At 35.1% G+C, this 21,792-nt stretch overlaps 1 protein-coding gene across 3 annotated transcripts in view; it reads left to right on the forward strand.

Annotated features, from left to right (window-relative positions):
- The window catches only part of LOC142341768 (uncharacterized), a 52,798-nt gene that overhangs the window by 9,082 nt on the left and 21,924 nt on the right, over positions 1–21,792 (forward strand). For all 3 annotated transcript variants that reach the window (XM_075392986.1, XM_075392987.1, XM_075392988.1), the window contains exons 4-6: positions 1,091–1,232; positions 4,265–5,138; positions 8,186–8,487. In XM_075392986.1, the coding sequence (XP_075249101.1) occupies positions 1,091–1,232; positions 4,265–5,138; positions 8,186–8,487 (1,318 nt within the window). The remainder of the gene's footprint in view (positions 1–1,090; positions 1,233–4,264; positions 5,139–8,185; positions 8,488–21,792) is intronic.

The following is a 21,792-nucleotide window of genomic DNA, read 5'->3' on the forward strand; positions in this document are numbered from 1 at the left end:
AAAGTTTTTTGTTTTTTCGAATGCAAATCAAATTATGTCACTTTTTGCTTTATATGCGATCCAAAATACGCCATCTGAGACCTTGTTTTTGTATGGCCTCTGATATGGTATATAAGATGCCACGCACCATAAATGACTTTGATATACTCTCTAAGATGGGTTTATGGTGTCAGCCCGGGATGGCAGGCAAAATTATTTCCAGATTTTCAATTAAAATCATTGAAAAAGCAATTAATTATTTTAACCGAGCGACAAGTTAGTTCATATGTTTTTATAAATTAAACTGTCTCTAATAGAAAATTGTGTTTAGCAAAAGCTGCAACATAAAAAATGTAGCATAGAGATATCTTTGTCTTATTTAAACGCATTAAATTAATAGACAAATGTATATTTTGTAATTGGAGGAGAAGTTTTTACACGAATTTCAGTTCCACGACGTTCAGCCTCTCAATTTCTCTCATTTGTTTCAAATTGCCTGCTTGTTAATCGATCAGGTTCTTTTGTTGTAAAAAAAATTACATCATAAGGTGAAGCATCTATTTGTTAATTTAAATTCGAAAAGGTTTCCGACGCTGTTGTTTTATTTTGAAAACCGATATAGGAAAAATTTTTGGCTGATTTGAATTTTTTGGGTGGCGGAGCTAAGAACTGTAAACAGTTTAAATATCGAACTAAATAAAGGATAACCTATTGTGTGCGGCTCTTTGAGCGTTCAAAGAACTTTCAGTTGAAACGTTTCAAAATAACTTATTAGAAACTTTTTTGTATTCCGATTCCTTGTCTTGTCTTATCTTCCCTCATAAACCCTACGATTATTTAAAAAGATGGAGCACTTCCTGTGGAAGACACAGCCGGTGTCATTTTCCCCTCGTTTTCTGCATTTACATGAAATATATTTAAGCTTGATGGGGAAATAAAGTTTTCAGGTTTTCAAATATTGATTAATTATTTGGGTTGGAACTTTATGTGTAAGTGAGTTTTGCTAATCCTCTTTGTTATATAAATATTCATTGAAGTTTTACAAGGATAGTTTTTTGAAAGCCATATGAAAGGTAAACTTGACTTAATTTTGTTTCCATTTTCTAAACAGGGAGATAGAGATGAATGAAATGAGTGAGAAGCTGAAGGAGTACAAGGCGTCTCTCCTGGACAGGAGGGGAGGGGGACAGCACGACCCCCACTCTCAGATACCCACCAACATACTCATCGACCTCGCTCTCACTGTTTGCAGGGTTAGCTCTATATTCACTAAACTCATAAAGTTTATTGACACAAGGTACCAGCTGAAATATTATTGTTTCTTACACCCCCCTCCCCGAATGATGCAACAAGCCACTTGCAATTGACTTTTTGTTGCTCTCTTCCACAAGGATTTTGTTACCCGTTCAAAATTACCCCACGGTCAGACGATAATCTGTAACTAATTGCTCTTGAACAAAGTTCATAGCAATTATTGTAAACGTGTTGGTCTTTTTACAAATCGAAGAGGAGTATTGGTTTTCTCTCGGTCTTTTTTACAGGAAGTAGTTTTGTTCACGCGGCATTTTGACATAAAATCAAAAGTGGTTAAAGATATCATTGTGAACAGACTTTTGCTAAGCGAGGCGTTTTATGATCATCTGCTGCGTTCAGTGAATGACATTTGACTTTGAAAAATGTTCTCGAGAGAACGGTGAATACAGATAACCGTTTTTAGCCGGTTTATCGCCAATTTGGCTCAATGTTTTTTAGTTGAAATTGTTTTTTAGAAGTTGTTTTTGATCAATGCTGTATTAAAATATATCTTTATGAAAATGATACCACGGACTTTTGCAGAGCCTAATAATATTTTTCAAGTGTAAAATGGGATAAAATTTCTCAATGTTCAAGTTGATTTTTGGGTTTTTCGATTCTTTCTTCCTGTTTGGGTCTTCGAGCCGACTTTTGTCCAAAAAAAATCAAAGTATATGGTAACGTTCAATTGGCAATTCGTGCATTGGACAACTCTTTTGGACGTGATTTTCTTAGTTTTATTATTTTGTACACATACTAATCCTTTTTTTTGCATTTTTTGGCCAACTTTTTTAATTTTTGTTTTTTCTTGGTTTTACTAAGAAGAAAAAGTTTAACTGTGCACAACCAGTGGTTTGTTTAATTTTGTGTTATTGATAACTGATTTGTTTTTTGACATCTAATCTTTGAACTTCATGGGAAATTTGTTTCTTAATTACAATTTTAATTTTTTGGAAGTTTTTTGAAAAACCTTTTTAGTTCAGCGAATCCCTTTTGGTTTTTTCATTTTTTTTAATTTCAACAGAAGCTTTGCTGTGTATTGTTTTTGAGCCATAGTTGCTACATAAATATATGTACCTTATTTTGGATCAATATTTTTTGGAATGCTTTTAAAACAGAATGTGAAAGTCAATGCCGCATATGGAAACTGTGCTTAAGTCAAACGGCTGAGCTAATCAAAAAGCAGAGAAAATAGAAAAATTTTTGATCCTTTCGTTGAAAACCATTGTATATATTAAAGGCGAGAAAAATAGTCGTGACAAAACTTTCTTATAGACCAAAATTTTCAAAACTGTTTTTTTTGGGTTAACGCCAACTTTTCAATCAAAGGTGCTTCTCACAATTATCTATCTTATCCAATCTGTTAGTTGTTTGTTTGGAGGCATTTTTGACCATCTGAGGCAAATATTACACATGTAGATTCAATCTTCTCCTATTTTTTACCACTTTGCTTATTTTTAGCACTTTTTGAATTCTTCTTGAGTTTTTTAACCTTTGCAGAGTTGTGTGATTGAAATTAGTTATTGTTGCAGTTTTGATGTTCGATCGTTATGAGTGATAATTTTTGTATTTTGAGGAAAATTGTCTAAATTCGAGCAAAATTTTTTCTATGTTTTTATGGTTTTTGACTTTCTTCTAATCTTGCGCTTCATGCTCTGATTTTTCTCAGTCAATTCTAAGTTGAGAGTTACCTTTTAGGTCTTGCTACTATGAAATGTTGGTTCAAATTTAGTCATGGCAAATTTCTCAATCATAAATCACTTCTTATTTTAGTTTTTTAAATTTTATTTCAATTTTTTGTACTTAGCAGTTTCCAACTTTCAATTGATATTTCTCTCCATTTTGGGCCAGTGAGTGATCTGGCAGAAAATATTGTAAAAATTGTTTGTCGAATAATAGTTGGGAAGAATTGTAGAAGCTTAACGGGGCAGATATCACTTAATTGAATTAAACAAATTTTCTAATTAATTTTTAAAATTTTAATTGTTGTTTATTACTTATCAGTCAGTTTCTGGTCACGTGACTGATTTACCGGTGAATGTTGTAAGCATTTTTTCAAATTTTTGGCTCTGAAATTGCATTTAGCGTTTGCAGAGATTTTGTTTAGAGAATTCTAAGTTTCGATTTTGTGCGTCATCTCCTTTCCCTTTCGAGTTTCTTTTTATGAACTCTTTTTATTGGGTTGCCCGTCGATTTTTAATATTTTGTTGCAAATTATCTTTATAATAGTTTGCCTAACCAATAGTTTTTACCGAAAATGCCACGAAAGTTTAATTTTTATCAGGTTGTGTATCAGTTTTTCTCAGATACTTTTCTCATATTTTTCATGTAGCTTCAGTTGTTTCAAAATGCTGAGAATAATTAGTTGGAATATTCATCAGGCCAGTGAAGATGATCACTTTTCTACTTCGAGTCGTTTCCGGAATTCTTCCGGCTATCTTTTTTTGCAAATTTTTTGCTTGAACATTTTTGCTCTTTTCTTCTAGAACATTCTTTGACTTCTCAAGCGACTTCTTCGCGCCTTGGTTCTTCATTTTTGAGTGATCTCTATTGCTCTCACTTCAAAGTAAAGCTTGACGCTAATATAAAATTGGTTGCAGCATAGCAAAAACAAAGGAAAGGAACTGATAGCCGGTTGGTCAGTGCAGCTGGTTAAGGAACGGGAGGTCAGTTTTTCGAATCCCGCCGGGGTCAAATGTTTTTCTACCCTCCTGTCGTTCGAGCAATTCTTCCGACATTAGTTGGTTTATGTTTATCATGTGGCAGCAGGCCACTGATGGACGCACATGAACACGCATGAGAAAACCGACCAATTTTAACAAACCAGGATCTAATCATAGGTCTTTTTGGGTCGGAAAAGGCTCTGATCCGTGTACATCAAAATGCATCAGACACCTAGGCGTTCCCCCACCCCCTCTCATAATTATCAGATGAGTAACGAAGGCCTCAATTTGTACACTGATTAAAAATAAACACTATGGTTGTATTTCAGGACTGCTTAGACGAAATCAAGAAGCGGAAAGACAGATACAAACTACTTGATAGACAACACAGCCTCATCTTATCACCTCTATACAAACTATCCACTAATAGTAGTAGTACCGACAATTCTTCACTCTCAAAGCCGAACGACAACCGAGACGAATCAATCAAACAAGAAACACCCCGTCGAAATTCAAAACAAGAATCCCAGCTCGGAGTGAACCATAAATTAAGTCGTTCCCAATCAGAGTTAGTTAACAGAAGTCTCGAAGAGTCAGAAAATGGTGCGCCTCACAGAACCGATTCTTTCAACGGAAACCAAAACTCAAAAGCGCCAAGACTACTTCAAAGTCGAAGCATGTCTTACACTGCTTTGAAATCATCCCAGTACAAATCAACGGAAAATATAATAACAGCAGAAATTGAAGCATTTGATGAAAGCGATGCAGAGAGTCCCGACGCTTACAGTAATCAATCTCAACCGGTTACCGGAAGCCCGCAAAGACTTCCGGTCCAAGATTTAGCCTCCAGACGCCAAAGAAACTCTTTGTTCATTCCCATATCCCAATCCAGAGCAATCAGCTCTAGCCAAAACCTGCTCGAAGTTCCGGGCAAAAGTAGCCGGAACCAAGCTCGAGCGGGTCCCCGCGGTCCTTCAACTCCGGGCGAAAGTTTATCACGGTTCCGGAGAAGAGAACGCGACCGCCAGATACAAAAATCGGTTCCCAATCTGAATGAACTGGGAGATTATATGGAGGGTGATGATAATGGTGGCGACAATAAACAGTTTGTTGATAGTAGGGTTCTGAGGAATCGGGGTTTGAGTAACCCAGCCCTTGATGACGTTACATCTCCGGGGTCCAACGTGTCTTCATTGCAATCAGGTACTTCATCTCTTTTTATTACTATACGCAAACTATGAGTGAGTGATCGCATATGCAGACTTTTTACTATAGACAAAAATATAGGCGACTATTATGAACAGTTATAGAGCATATAATATGAGCTATAAGGTCGTATCATGTCCAGAGTGACATTTGTTTTTATTTAAATAATGATGTTGTGATCGTGTAATGAATAATTTTGACCAAAAACAAACTATTAATGGCGTCAAATTAATTCTGAACAGTTATAGAGCATATAATATGAGCTATAAGGTCGTATCATGTCCAGAGTGACATTTGTTTTTATTTAAATGATGATGTTGTGATCGTGTAATGAATAATTTTGACCAAAAACAAACTATTAATGGCGTCAAATTAATTCTGAACAGTTATAGAGCATATAATATGAGCTATAAGGTCGTATCATGTCCAGAGTGACATTTGTTTTTATTTAAATGATGATGTTGTGATCGTGTAATGAATAATTTTGACCAATTACGAACTATTAATGGTGTCAAATTATTTCGAAAGACTGTTTAACATTTCACCAAAAGTCATCAAGTAATTTGCATTTCATACACCAAAATACTGATTGAATGTCATCTTGCTCACAGGCTAACTTTGGCTGACTGAAATTATAGATGTCTTATCAAAAATGTTAGGAAACTCAGATCGAACAACCAAATGCTCTAAGTGTTCAACGTAAACTTGGCTACAGCGATACAGCCTTAAGACATACGGCTCTTAAGATTGAGAAAATTAGTTTTTGTATGAACGGAGAGTTTAAATTCACCGTTTCCACCAGTGTGTTAAATTTTATACTGACCTTGATTTATTCCCAAGATTACAACGATTTGGAAAGGTTAGTCCAACAACAGTTGAAAAAATGGAGGGTAACTTTAAACCGATGCGATACGCTCAATAATTAAATATTCACTCTGATGATGAACAACTAATTTTGAGCAAATTCAGCCCCTCGCACGAACTTCTAAGAACTTATGGATCAGAAATTAAACCAAAGTTGGGGCACTTTACATTAATGTATTGAATTACTTTCAGAAAACTGCCTTGTAAAAAGCATTCTTACCAGATAAAACATTTTTAGTAAAACTCCACTACATCATCTTAATCCAAACCGACGATTAAACATTATATACGGCTAATTTTTGGCATATATTTCAGATAGTTTTCGGAGTATAAAATATTACAATCAGGTTTTGCATACTTGAACAGTCTCGGTCAGAATTAACTGATCTCGGTTAGATTGCGCATATAGCAGTATTCCCTCTGATAATGATAATATTGTATCTTGTTATTTTCTTTCGTACTTAATTAAACTTCGGAGTTTTGCTGCTTTGTACTTAGGACTTTTCTTTACTCGTTCAAATACTAAAAATTTTCATAAATTTACGTTACCGATTTGGTGTTTTAATAATCTGTATAACGAACTCAACCGCTTGTTCCCAAGTCACAGGAACATCGCAACAATTAAAAGTAAATGAATCTTGTAACTAATTTTTGCACTCTTTAGTTCAAGTAACGTAGCTATAAAAATATCTATTAATTTCAGATTAAATCACGGTGGACAAAATTCTGACTAAGGTACGGCTTTATGGATCTATTCTGTTTCGACCTCTAGTGTTTTTCATTATCACAGTTACAAATTATGTGTTGTTACTTAGCACGTTACTATATAAAAATAATGCACCTGTGCCTGGGGATCGTAAAACATATATTCCCACTAAGCTGTGGGGCCGAAGCAGAATAGATTTGGTTGATTTAATATTAAAGGTAGAGCCTCTTTGGGGTGATCCTTAATTTAATAACTAATCAACACGTAGGTCAGGTTAAAGAGAAATCAGAAGACAGCCTCCACAAAAAAAGCAAAAACTGTGGTATCAAAAAACTATCATTTCTCAGAGTTTTAACCAACCGTGCTCCTTATCATGAGAACAAAAGTGAGGCCTGCATGGATCTAAATTAATTCATCTAGTATTGAAGAGAGTGACTCCCAAGGTCCACAGTAACCCTCAATGGTTTTGCGCTCTATTCAAGTGAATTAATGATCGTTTGGTTGGGCTGTGCATTGTACACTGACAACCTTTTCACTTCATCTTCTTTGTTTGTTTATTTAAAATTGTTGATCAATGTGAAATTTAGTGAATTGAGAACCCAATATAGTTTTCAATTGTAGTTCCACCAATAGTAGTTTTTTTCGTTTGGATTCCAATAAGAGTTTTGTTTATGTTTAACTATATAGGAGGCGGCAAAAACTTTTTGCAACTATCTACTTCTGTCATTATTTAGCATTTGTCGACAGTATTAGCAAAAATTTAGGGGACTGAGCGATGGTTATTTAAGACTAGTATGCTTCTGAAGCTACTACTCCTCTCAGTTAATTTTCCCAGTGAATAATTCTACAAAAACTATATAATATATACACAAATGCAGGAAGCTTAAGAACAGTTGGTGCAAAAGTAAATGCAATGACCCTATTTAAAAAATTTCTGGTTCGACTCCGGTTTATTTTGCCGTCTGTTCACTCGGCTTAGAAAGTCACCGTTTCACGTGTAAAAGACCTTTTAACAATATAAAACCTCAATTTCATTAGTCTATGAAGTTGGAATCTTATTAACTGTCAATCTGATCAAACTATCTAAGTTCTGCCTGAGACGAAAACCAGAAAAGACTGAAATGCAAGTCACAATTGGATGATAATTAACGTACCATAATTCACAAGACAACAATATGGATGTTTACAGAATTGGTCAATTAACAATAAACTAAAAACCTTTAATTACATTTGAAAAGGATAATTAAATGAAATACATCTATCGTCAACTCATCAAATATCAAAATTTAAATCAAAGTTGAAGTCATGCCAAGATGAGCAAGTTACCTTCCACAACCGAGAATTTGATCAAAACGTTGAGCAGAAGGAGCTTTTTAATAACAAGGAAAATCTTTTTAGTCATGTTTTTCTTTTATTTCGATTGGCAGAGTAATCCAGTCCTTCTTCTATGATATGATCCATATTTGATTTTCAGGAGAAGCCTTAATCGAACCGGAGAACCAATACGACTTACTCTTGAATTCCCCAATAAGATCCAAATGGTCTCTACCCGCTCGACTACGCTGGGACAACACAAACGCCCCACCACAATTTGGACCCGATGCCCAAATTGATGACATTCCACCCAGCGCGAGCATGGTGGTGCCTCATTTTGCTGCTGGTATGGGCAATGGAGTACCGCCTCATAGACGTAGTTCATTGCAAGGCTTGTTTCCAACGGGGTCGTTTTCCCAGAGTGAGGGACTATCACAGGATCAAATGAGGGAGGGCTATGAGGTAAAGTAAAAACTATCAGCTTCTTTGAATAATTCCTGTGATAGTCAAATTCAAATAAAATCCTGATAGAGGCCTCTTCGAAATCCATGTCTTTCCAGTAATTGAGCTGCATGAACTTCGATTTTGGAACAAATGAGCCGAGTTATCTAAGAAAAAAAGTTTTCAAAAGACACTGCCTTTTTCGGCGCTTAGAGCTATTTCAATGTATCTCGTGGCAAATTTGAACTGATTCCCAATTGATTCAGCTTACTTCTTTCTTTTCCCCTCGAATCTTAGGATATTTATGGCCATCTCGCTCGCTAAGCGCAATATGAATATCGTTAGATATGGGGTTTCGTGATTGAATTTAGTGGTCGGGTTCAGAGATTTTTAGAGATCGGGTTGCGAGGACGTACCTCAATGTGAAAATATATGCAATCTATCTAGCTCTGGATAGTTTTTTATCCAATTTCAAAGAATTTAGATCACTTAATACATATTTATGCAAGAATTTGTACATTTTGAAAAGTGTTTTCAATGTTTGTATAAATTACTTTCAAAAACTGCATCGTTAATTCTTAGCCGTATAAATTTAAATGCCATGCTTTTTCTTGCCTGTAATTACCTCTATAAGACTCTGTCCGTTCATCTGTTCGTTTTTTTTGTTCACATAGACTCAAAAACTGTTATTGAGACTGCCCAGACATTCAAGAATAGTTATTTTATGAAATACACACAAATTAAAACAAAATTGTACCATCATCTCAGAGTATCTCAATCCTGAAACATTGAAAATCAATTACAAACAGTGCTATCACATGGTGAAACCAGTGTAAACCTCAAATTCAGTCTGTATGGACTAACATCTGTTTGGCATGGGTATTCAGTTTATTGAACTCTTAGTTGGCATGGATAAACGCATGCTGATCAGAAACTTGGCATAAATAAATTAATGCTGAAGATTGTCTTACCATTCTGACACACTGGGCGCAGACTATACAGATAGTTACTGTTCCGAACACTTTCTGCATAGAAAGTTTTCAAAATTTCAACAAACGAGCTTGATGCAAAAAATTAAATTGGCAATTTGCTGTAGCAATACTAACAGCCATAATTGTCCTCTTAATGAACGGTGAAACGGTTCAGCTCCGGCATTCGGCAACATTTTATTGTCAGTATAACGGCAGGGCATTAACCGGAGGTCAACTAAGCTGGTCGCACTCAGCTCTTTCTAAACCCACCCTCACTCTTTTTCTTTCAACACTGTGCTATCCCAACATGCCATTCTAGCGTCTTTTTTGCTGTTTATCTGATTTGGTCGTTCCCCGTAAAGTGGTCGTGATGGGGAAGGACGTTTTGGTTGCCAGCTCCAAAATTTTCACAAAACTCTATTGTGAAAATTCGGTGTCCAATTTACAACAACTAACGAATAACGAGAAGATCATTTTATTCATGCCCCGATAAATTTCAGCCAAATGTTATTTTTTGCCTAGATAAAATTTAACCGCTGGCTATTCATGCCCAGATAAAAGGGAGATGCGAACTAATTCTTTTCATCTTTCAAGTATTAGTAGAACTTATTCTTATTAATAGCTGCACAGCGATAGCTGGGGCTATAATTGGCCTTCTCTTGGTTTTTACGACTCGAAGAGGAGTATTGAGATTCTACAGGTTTTTACGACTCGAAGAGGAGTATTGAGATTCTACAGGTTTTTACGACTCGAAGAGGAGTATTGATATTTTACAGGTTTTTACAATCCAAGAACTGAATTGTATTGGTGCTCTGTCTTTTTACAATTCAAAGGATTTGAATTGTATTGGTGCGCTGTGTTTTTTTTAAGATGTGTTCACACATTTTTCAATGACTTTGATCTTTCAAAACGGGATAAACAGGTAAAGCCCAGCGGGCATTAAGTTTCATTAGAAGCCCAAAGTGGGCTTTAGTAGTTCTTCAAGTGCCTATAGTGGTGCAGCTGCTGGGATGACCTTAATTTAAAGTTAAAAGGTCATTTTTAGGAGATTTTGGTCTCAAAATGGTGCAACTTTTCATGTTTTTTGTGATTTTTTTGAGTTTTTTTGTTTGATTTTTTTGTTTTTTTGTTTGATGACCATTTTATGAGCTATATGTTTTGGTACTGCAAACACAAACACGCAAAATGATACTAATTTTTGCAATTTTTTTCAGGTTTTTTGAAAATGTTTGTCATTTTTTGAGTTTTTCTTAGCCCTAGGTGTCAAGAAACCTCTTTTGGGGTTTGATAAAGGTTTTGATGATAGATTACTGCTTAGTTTCTACTGATAATGGAATGATTTTCATCTTTTTGCCATCTTGAATTTTAGCATCTTTTGACAAAATTTGCAGTTTTTTGACATTTTTTGAAATTTATTCTCATCATTCAAGTTGTTTGAGTCCCAAGGGCCAGGAAATCTTATCAGGGGTTGGCTAAATTATACTGAAAAGTTTGTAGTTGCCATGGAATACTTTTCAAATTTTTGAATATCACAAATTTAGCATTTTTCTTTGACAAAATTTGCATTTTTTTCAGGTTTTTCAAAATTTTCGTACTTTTTTTGATTTTCCAGCTTCAGGGACCAAGCAATCTCCTTTAAAATTTTGTTAATAGGCCACTGCATAGTTTCTAGTAACAATGGAGTGGTTTTGAACATTTTAATTTCTCGAATGTTAGCATTTTTTTGATAAAGTTGGCAATTTTTGTAAGGTTTCCTTTTGTTTAAGAGAAAAAATTTTGCCTTAGGTTTAAAAGCTTCAAGAGTTTTATCATTGAGTATATTTGTGGTCAGTTTTGATTCTTTCAGTTTCCTAATTATTTGATGATTTTGTTTGTGTTCTGGCTGGATTGTTCAACTGACCTGCTGGTCAGGTAGAGTACCTCTGAGTTTTTCATTCAATTCTTTGAATTGTATTTCAGGACTGGTCCTGCTATGCTTTTTATTTTTGCAAGATATTTTCACACCTTTTTCATGACTTTGAGCTTTCAAAACGGGATAAACAGGTAAAGCTCAGCGGCATCAAGTTTCATTAGAGGCCCTTAGCCGCGTTTAGTAGTTCTTCAAGTACTTAGAGTGATGAAGCTGCTGAATTGGCCGTAATTCAAGGTTAATAGGTCATTTTCAGAAGTTTTTGAGCGCAAAATGTTGCAAATTTTTTTAGTCTTTTTCGGAATTTTTGTTGGACTAGTCTGAAATTGAGGTTTGTAAATGTTGGTAAAGGTCTTTTGCAAGACGTAATTACTTTTTATGGCCATTTTGAGAGCTATATGTTTTTCTACACCAAACATAAACCCGGTAATTTTCTCTAATTTTTAAAAATTTTTCAAGTTTTTTGAATATTTTTATTGTTTCAGCTCTTGGTGTCATAATAATAGGTTTTTTTATAGTTTCTAGTGGTAATGGAATGGTTTTCAACTTCACGAATTTTACCAATTTTTTTGCAGTTGTTTCAATTTTTCTGACATTAATTGTCAATATTCAAGTTTTCCAGCTCCAGGGGGCAAGAAATCTCGTCTAGGATTTGCTAATAGTTTACTGCAAAATTTTTATTGGCCATGAAATAAGACAATTTTTTCAAACTTTTGAAAATTTTTGTCAATTTTTAGGTTCCTCTAACCTGAACAGCCAAAGCATTTCCTATAGGTTTTGATAATAGGTTACTGCATTGTTTCTAGTGGTAATGGGGAATGTGTTTCGAGATTTAATTAGAACAAATTTTATCGATTTTCATATTTGAATTTTTTCTTTGACTTCCTGAAATTTTAATCTTTTTCCTCAGTGGCGAGGGGTTTGCTGCTATTGAGTTTGCTAGTATGTTATTGCAGAGTTTCTAGTGGCAACAAAAAAGTTTTCTGTTTTTTTAGATCGAAAATTTAAGTAATTTCTTAAATAAAGCGTGCAATTTAATTTTTTTTATTGTTTTCAAATTTTTTTTGTCATTTTCTGATTTTAACTATCTTTATTGGCCAACGAAACTTTTTAAATGTTGCAGATGAGTTACAAGACAGAACTCCATAGAGAAAAAAATATATTTGAACTTTTTTTACAGACACATTTTTGAAAAATATCTTTAAACTTTTCCGTTTCATTTGAAGCATTTTTTACATTTCTTTTTGAAGCATTTGTCATTTTTTCCGACATTTAGTGTCAAATTTATCTCTTTCAAGTCTTTTGCGTGAGTTAATGACTATATTGCATTGTGTCATAAAGTGCCTTCAGGTTAAAAGCTTCAATAGTTTTAGGAGTAACTGTTTTCTTGTTTTGTTTGATTTTTTTTAGTTTCTCAACTTTTGAGATTTCGTCTTTTTGGCTGGGATTGCTCAATTGATCTGCTGGTCAGGTTCATTAGGCCTGCTTCCATTCAATTCCTTGGATTTTATTTCAAGAATTGTCCTGCTACGTTTTTTTAGCAGAAAGCAAGTTTGTTCATGACTTGAATTTTGACTTCTTTCTATTCGAGCTTTTACCTCCGTTTTTGATTGTCGACTTCTGTTTTCGAATATTGGACTTTAATAATAGTTTAGTTTGTAATGTATAGCAATCGGTAACAGTCTGTAATTCAAAGTGAAGAGGTCAATGTCAATTTGAGAAAATTTGATCCCATTTAACTACCTACCCCCCCCCCCCAAAAAAAAAAAAAACTACCCACCCCCCCTCCCCCCACGTACCTACCCCTCCCCCAACGTACCTACTTACCCCCCTGCAACGTACCTACCACCCACCCCACCTACCTACAACCCCCACCACCACCTAACTGCCCCACCTACCAACCCCTTCCCCCACCAGCACCTACTCACACCCCTGAACTGAAAAAATTTTAACGCTTTTTATGTTATATTGGTCTACTATTTTTGTTATTTCTACTGTTTTTTTCCATATTCTGATTTTGTCCCAGATAGGGTAGAGATTATTTTGCACGATGATTCGAGTCGTTTCCGGTATTCTACCGGCTATGTTTTTTTAACAGAAAGCAAGTTTGTTCATGACTTCTTTTGACTTCTTTCTTTTCGAGCATTTACCTCCGTTTTTGATTATTGACTTCCAATTTCGAACATTGGACTTGAACAGTTGCTTCGTTTGTAATGTATAGTAATTAGGAAATGCTCGTAATGTTCAAGGTGAAGAGGTCATTTTGAGATTTTTTGTTCCTATGTAAGGCATCCCTAATTATCTAAACTACATCGCACAACCCCCCCCCCACCACCTATCTACCCCCCCCAACTACACCTGCCCCTCCCTTCAGCTAGCTACCCCCACATAACCCCCAGTTCAACTACCCCAGCACTACCCACCTCCCCAACCTATCTACCCACCCACCCACCTACCACCCCCCACCACCATCTACCTACCCCCCGCCCCAACGCCGCCCCAACTTACCCCCCCCCACCTACCCCTACATCCAAACTACACCTCCCTTCACCTAACTATCCCCACCTACCCCTCCCAACTACCCTAGCACTACCCACCTCCCCAACTTTTCTACGCACCCACCCCATTTAGCTCCCCGCACCTAAAAATTTATCGGCATTTTCAAAACACTTTAATGTTGTATGTTGGGCTACTTTTAGTTTTTTTCTCTTCTCTATCTTTATGTTCTGATTTCGGTAAGCTTAGGTAAGAGATTATAATGCACGACAATTCGAGTCGTTTCCGGTATTCTACCGGCTATACTTTTTAGCAGAAAGCAAATTTTTTCATGATTTGAATTTTGACTTCTTTCTGTTCGAGCATTTACCTCCGTTTTTGATTGTTGAATTCTGTTTTCGAACATTGGATTTTAACACTAGCTTCGTTTGTAATGTATAGTATTTAGGAAATGCTGGTAATGTTCAAGGTGAAGAGGTCGATTTTGATTTTTTGTTCCTATGTAAGTCACCCCTGATTATCTAAACTACGCCGCACAACCTCCCCCCACCTACCTAACCCCCCCCCCCTGCCCCAACTTACCCCCCCCCACCTACCCCTACCCTCAAACTACCCGCTCCCTTCACCTAACTATCCCCACCTACCCCTCCCAACTACCCCAGCACTACCCACTTCCCCAACTTTTCTACCCACCCACCCCACTTAGCTCCCTGCACCTAAAAATTTATCGGCATTTTCAAAACACTTTAATGTGGTATGTTGGGCTACTTTTAGTTTTTTTTTCTTGTCAATCTTTATGTTTTGATTTCGGTAAGCTTAGTTAAGAGGTTATAATGCACGACGATTCGAGTCGTTTCCGGTATTCTACCGGCTATATTTTTTTAGCAGAAAACAAATTTTTTCATGATTTGAATTTTGACTTCTTTCTGTTCGAGCATTTACCTCGTTTTTGATTGTTGAATTCTGTTTTCGAACATTGTATTTTAACATTAGTTTCGTTTGTAATGTATAGTATTTAGGAAATGCTGGTAATGTTCAAGGTGAAGAGGTCGATTTTGATTTTTTGTTCCTATGTAAGTCACCCCTGATTATCTAAACTACGCCGCACAACCTCCCCCCACCTACCTAACCCCCCCCCCCCCTGCCCCAACTTACCCCCCCCCACCTACCCCTACCCCCAAACTACCCGCTCCCTTCACCTAACTATCCCCACCTACCCCTCCCAACTACCCCAGCACTACCCACTTCCCCAACTTTTCTACCCACCCACCCCACTTAGCTCCCTGCACCTAAAAATTTATCGGCATTTTCAAAACACTTTAATGTGGTATGTTGGGCTACTTTTAGTTTTTTTTTCTTGTCAATCTTTATGTTTTGATTTCGGTAAGCTTAGTTAAGAGGTTATAATGCACGACGATTCGAGTCGTTTCCGGTATTCTACCGGCTATATTTTTTTAGCAGAAAACAAATTTTTTCATGATTTGAATTTTGACTTCTTTCTGTTCGAGCATTTACCTCGTTTTTGATTGTTGAATTCTGTTTTCGAACATTGTATTTTAACATTAGTTTCGTTTGTAATGTATAGTAATTAGGAAATGCTGGTAATGTTCAAGGTGTAGTGGTCGATTTTGATTTTTTGTTCCTATATAAGTCACCCCTGATTATCTAAACTACACCGCACAACCCCTCCCACCTACCTAACCCCCCCCCCCCCTTTGCCCCAACTTACCCCCCACCTACCCCTACACCCCAAACTACCCCCTCCATTCACCTACTTACCCCACCTACCTCCCGCAGCTACCCCAGCACTACCCACCTCCCCAACCTATCTACCCACCCACCTCACCTAGCTCCCACCGCACCTAAAAAATTGTCGGAATTTTTAAAACACTTAAATGTGGTTTGTTGGGCTACTTTTGGTTTTTGTCTTGTCTATTTTGATGTTCAGATGATTTTGGTAAGGTTAGGTTAGAGTTTATAATGCACGACGATTCGAGTCGTTTCCGGTATTCTACCAGCTAGGTTTTTTTATTTCGTCGTCGCGATTTTTGTAACGACCATTTGACGTCACAACCACTTCAAATCTGCTTTTTGTTCGTTCGTTCATACATTTTCAACTGAGGTGCGTGTGTGACGTAATTTTTCGCTCTTAGTGGAACGATTTTTTTTGTGTTTTTTGGCGTGATTAAATTTTCGGTCACACTTGTCTTACATCACTCTCAAAAATGACTTCCTAACTTTGAAATTGACTTTTATTTACTTTAATTCAAACAGATAAGGTCAAATGGGTGTGTGTCACTCTAAATGAAGGTTATTTGAGAGCAGCTAATAGAGGCAGCAAAAATTTATATTGATTTTTAATCAAAATATAACATATCAGCCTTCAATGAAAAGACGAATTTTTTTGGTCTCTCTTTTTTACTGTTTTTTGTGACTGCAGATATACGAAGCAATTGCGACTATTTTCTGGCAATCTGTGTCAAATTATTTTGTTACAACCATATGACGTCACAATCACTTCAAATCTGCCTTTTGTTTATTCGTTCATACAATATCAACTGAATTATGTGCGTGACGTCATTTTTCGCTCTTTGTGGAGCGAGTTTTTCTGTTCATTTGCGTGATTAAATTTTTGGTCACACTTGACTTACCTCACTCACAAAAATGACTTTCTTACTTTGAAATTGACTTTTAGTTTCTTTAATTCAAAGAGATAATGTCAAATGATTGTGTGTCACTCTAAATGAAGGTTATTTGAGATCAGCTAATAGAGGCAGTAATAACTTTATACAGGTTTTTAATCAAAATATAACATATCAGCCTTCAATGAAAAGACGAAATTTTTTGGTCTTTCTTTTTTACTGTTTTTTGGGACTGCAGATCTACGAAGCAATTGCGGCTATTTTCTGGCAATGTGCCAGCTATGTTACTTAATTTCAATTAAAACTAGTTTAACCAGGTTGACTTAAATAGGACCATACTAAACAGTGTCAAGTTTAGTTAGGGCAATTTTGTTTCGCAGCGAGATGAACAAAACCCGGGAAAACATTCAAAGCGAGTTTTAAAGATTGATCGAGGTTGAAAAATGAAGACAAATTGATTAAAAGGATGACAAAGAGACGCATTAAAAACTAAATTGAATGCAACTGATTAATTGACATCTTCCGTTTTCTTCGAGATCTTATCTAATATTATATTTTGATTACAAGATGTTTGCATTTATTTTGATGATTTTTGTCAGTGTTCGTGCGAGAGTGTACTTTCGACAATATAATTGTACCAGAACTGATTGATTGGATAATTATTATGTAAGAGCTGCTAAATCGCCTACTGAAGACGGTTCAATATGAGTAATTTTTGCAAGAACTTCGTTAAAGTGTACTGCAAATAACATATTGTGTTACAGACAATCGGACTACCTAGGACTGCTTCATGCTTCTATTTTTTACAAAGGATTAAACCAGATTTTTTTGCATGAAAATGTACTGTGATCATCAAAAGAAAGCCTGAGCCTTCATGTTTTTTTTTCAATTCAATGCCAATTAAGTCTTTGTTGGTTGCCTACGCTCCTCACAAGCACCTCACTTAAGCTCTTTAGCGTGCCCTAAACCAAATGCACCGGAATAAGACTAGCTGTAGTAGCCTTCACTTTTGGTTGATACATTTCTTGACATCTGCTGTTTCCTTTTCAAATTTTTGTGCTAATCGTGTGCCTACATTTTAAAAAATATCTTGGTTTGTGTACCTTAAGCGTTTGCAGGAAAGAAAAATTGCAGGTAATATTACTTGCAAAAGTAACTGTAAAAAATTATACGTTCAATTCTTAAATACATGACGTAGAATTTTGTCTGCAAACTCGAAACAAAAAATTTATATTACGTTTACAGATTTTGACGTAACAAAATATTCAAAAACTCTGTCTAATGAGTAGGTAATAATTCTCAATGGATGATTGGAACGTTACAAACTAAGTCCGAGCAGAAAACTTCAGCAGAAATTATTGTGCCCTATCAGCTTTAGTATCCTTGCAGTCGATAAATAGTTTCTTCATGACTTTTTTGGTTTGCTTGCATGGCTGAAATTGCTTTATAACATATCAAGAAATGTTTAAGCGATGTGGGAGGTTGTTACCTGCAAAAAACTTTCTAGGATAATCTACCTGCCAATTGCATGAAAAGTTTGCAGATCGAAATACCTGGAAATTTGTTGCAGGTAAAATTTAAGGTAAATTTGCCTACAACCTACCCGGAATTTTCAGGTATTTTCAACAAAAAAATTACCGGCAAAAAATTCTCGGTAATTCTACCTGCAATTTTTGCAATTTGAAGGAAGAACTACCTGGAAATTTTTTTGCAGGTAAAATTCTAGGAGAGAAACACTATAATTTCTAGGTAAACTGCATCCAAGTTTACCTAGAACTGCAGGTAGTTGAGAATTCTTGCATGTATTTTCTAGGGAAGTTGCTTTAATGAACAGTTTGCTTGCACACTTTAGGTACATTTACCTGAAATTTATAGTCAATTAACCTACAAACTTTCTAGAGTGTATATAAACCTTAAAATTGATTTCTAATTTTCTTGAATTTAAACTTTTTTCTTCAATTTTTAAATCAAGGTTTAAAAATCTCAAATAGCCAAATTTTATACCTGCAAAAATTATTATTCCTAATTTTGTTAATTTTGTTTTTGATACCTTTTGTTCAAGTGGGAAGAGGTGTCGTAGCTGCCGGCTAAGTTATCACTAGTGTCCACCGATACCGAATTTCAGAGTATATTCGCTAAATTATGATATACTGGTGAAATGTTTTTTGTTCCGACCCCACTTGTGGTGGGGAGGAACTATATACTCAAATGGGTTTTTTTTGTTCAGACAATTTTGGCCGATCGATATATTCATTGTAGAGAAATGTGGGTGGTATCAATAAAAATTTCGTCCAGCGTAGAATTCGAAATTAAAAAGATTTTTTTGAAAATCGTTTTTTTTTTTGAGGAGTTTTCGAGTATTGAAGTTTTGAGTGAACACGGGATATTTGTTCATTTTTAGTGTGATTTTTTTCAAATTAAGATATTTTCTATAAAAAATAGTATTTCAAACTTAACTTTCTTGGCAAAAAATGAGCCAAATTAGTGTTCCCAATAGACTAAACGCGATAAAAAAAGGACTAGTTCTGGTCTCATAGGGAGCTTCAATATCAAAAAAAAAATCGAAATCTATCTGAGAGCTCTTTTTTTATAAAACTTTTCCACTTTTTTTGCTTTTTTTAAGTCACCTGGAGACAAGTCACTTTTCATATCGAGGTTCCGTTAAAGAAAAACGTCTTTTACAGTGAAATGAAGCTCACTGAGCAAAAAAATTGTTTTCAAGGAATTGCTCATGTTTTTTTAAATTCGACTCTGAGTTATCGTAATTTTAAATGAAGTTTTGAATTTCTTTTTAGGTTTTACTAATTTTTTGGAGTCTTATTGCATGCACTCATTGACTTATATTGTAAAATGTTCCGTAGAGAGATTTAGGTGAGCATATCTAGTGCTTTGAGTGGACAGCTAATGGCTATTAAGACTTTAAAAAAAATTCGAAAATTTTTTTCGAATATTAACCAATCATAAAATTATTATCGTGAACTGTAAGTCAGTGTCTGTGATGACAGCACCCTCTTCGGTCCTACTGTAACCAAGTTTGAATTAGTTAGCGGTTTTATCTTCTAACTTCTAGTAATATGACATTAATGACACAAGATTTCAAAGTTTTAAAGTTTTTTCGGATATTTCCGCATTTTTGGTTACTTTTGAAATCTTATCACATTATCCAGAAATTGACGGCTCCTATTGGCTTAAAGAAGATTTTCATGGAATCACAGATAAATTTTTCAGAGAAAAGTTTATGGTTTCAAGTGTCTTCGACCTTTTCCTCTCCCACTTCTCTACTGAATTTTTGTTTTTGCCTGATTTTGTTGTTGTTTTCATAGTCACAAGACTTTTTGTGATGTCTTATTGATCACCTATGCATGACAAACTTCCCCATGCTCCTAATGAAGCAATAATTGAGCGTATCTATTGATTTCCGTTGAATTTTATTGAGTTTAATGACTGTTAAGAACTTAAAAAATATTTTTCGAAATTTTTTCTGAACATTAACCAATCTTAAAATTTTCGTGAACTGTTAGTCAGTCTCAGTATTGACAGAACCCGCTTGCTTCCTACTAAAACTAAAATAAATTTCATTGGCAGTTTTATCTTCTAACTGTTGATTATATGACTTCAATAACACAAGAATTCAAAATTTAAAAAAAAATTTTTGGATATTTTAGGATTATTAGTTTCTTTTGAACTCTTATCACATTATCCAAATATTGTACACATTATCCGAATAATATTCTAATCTCACTGTCTTGGAGAAGACATTCAGGGATAACCGATAAAGTTTTCAGAGAAAAGGTTATGGTTTAAATGGCTTCAAAATTTTCTTCTCGCACTTTTCTACTGAATTTTGGTTTTCGCCTATTTTTGTTGTTGTTTTCACAGTCTTAAGACATATTGTGATCTCTTATTGATTATCTATACGAGACCAATTTTTTCTTGCCATTGTGTTATTCCTGAACGTAGTTATTCGCCTCCGTTGAAAGCTTTTGAGTTTAATGACTGTTAAGACTTAAAAAAAACTTTCGAAAACTTTTTTGAACATTAACCGATCCTAAACTTTTTTTTCGTGGACTGTTAGTCAGACTTTGTACTTACCGGATCCTTTTGGATTTCTAGTGCAGCCAAATTTAATATGGTTAGCGTCTTCGTCTTCCACCTATTAGTTTTAAAACTTCAATGCCACGAGTTTTCTTAATTTAAAAAAAATGTAGGGTGCTTTCTTATTTTTGGATCCTTTTGAAATCTTTTCACATTATCTTATTACTGATAGTTCCAATTGTTTAAAGTACGACGTTCAACAGATCATACCTAAAGTTTTGATAAACGAGTTTATGATTTAATTGGCTTCGACAATTTCCTCTGGCACTCTTTTACTGAATTTTGGCTTTTGCCTGTTTTTGTTGTTGTTTTCATAGTCTTAAGACTTATTGTGATCTCTTATCGATTATCGCTGCATGATAAACACGTTTTTCTGGCCATTGTGTTATTTCTGAGCGTAGTTAATGACCTTCGTTGAAAGCTTTTGATGTTAATGGCTGTTAAGACTTCAAAAATAGCTTTTCGAATTTTTTTTTGGAACATTAACCAATCCTAAATTTTTTCGTGAGCTGTAATTTTTTTTTTCGTAATTTCGGGATCCCTTTTATTTCTAATGCAGCCAAGAATGATCTGGTTATCGGTTCTATCTTCTGTCTATTAGTTTTAAAACTTCAATGCCACTAGTTTTTATATTTTTTTAAGGTTTTTGAGTACTTTTTTTATTTTTGGATCCTTTTGAAATCTTATCAATATGTCCTATTACTGATGGTTCCCATTGAATTAAGGAAGGCGTTCAACGGATCATATATAAAGTTTTCAGAGAAGAACAAATGATTTAAATTGCTTCGACACTTTCTTCTGGCACTTTTCTACTAAATTTTTGGTTGTTGCCTGTCTTTGTTGTTGTTTTCATCTTCAATTATTTGTTGTAAGATCCTTTTGACCAAATATGATTGGCAAACAAACTTGTTGTCCGATGGAGGCATAATTTAGCGTGTTAAGTTGATTCCGTCGAAAGCTAATGAAATTAATGGCGTTGATACTACGAGTTTTCTCAAATGTTTCGTGGTTTTATTTTATTTGTTCATATTTGATTTTTGAAACTATATTGATAAAAAAGAAGAATCCCATTGCTGTTAAAAGATTAATTGAACATAGAACTGTTTTTAGCGAAAACTTCTTTTTTATTGCCTTGGACACTTCTCTCGCTCAATTTTTTTCTTAAAATTGCTGTTTTTGCCTGTTTTGTTCTTTAGGTAGCCGTAAATTGCCG

Source organism: Convolutriloba macropyga, chromosome 6, assembly GCF_964194025.1.
Source record: "Convolutriloba macropyga chromosome 6, txConMacr16.3, whole genome shotgun sequence".
Classification (NCBI taxonomy): Eukaryota; Metazoa; Xenacoelomorpha; order Acoela; family Convolutidae; genus Convolutriloba; species Convolutriloba macropyga.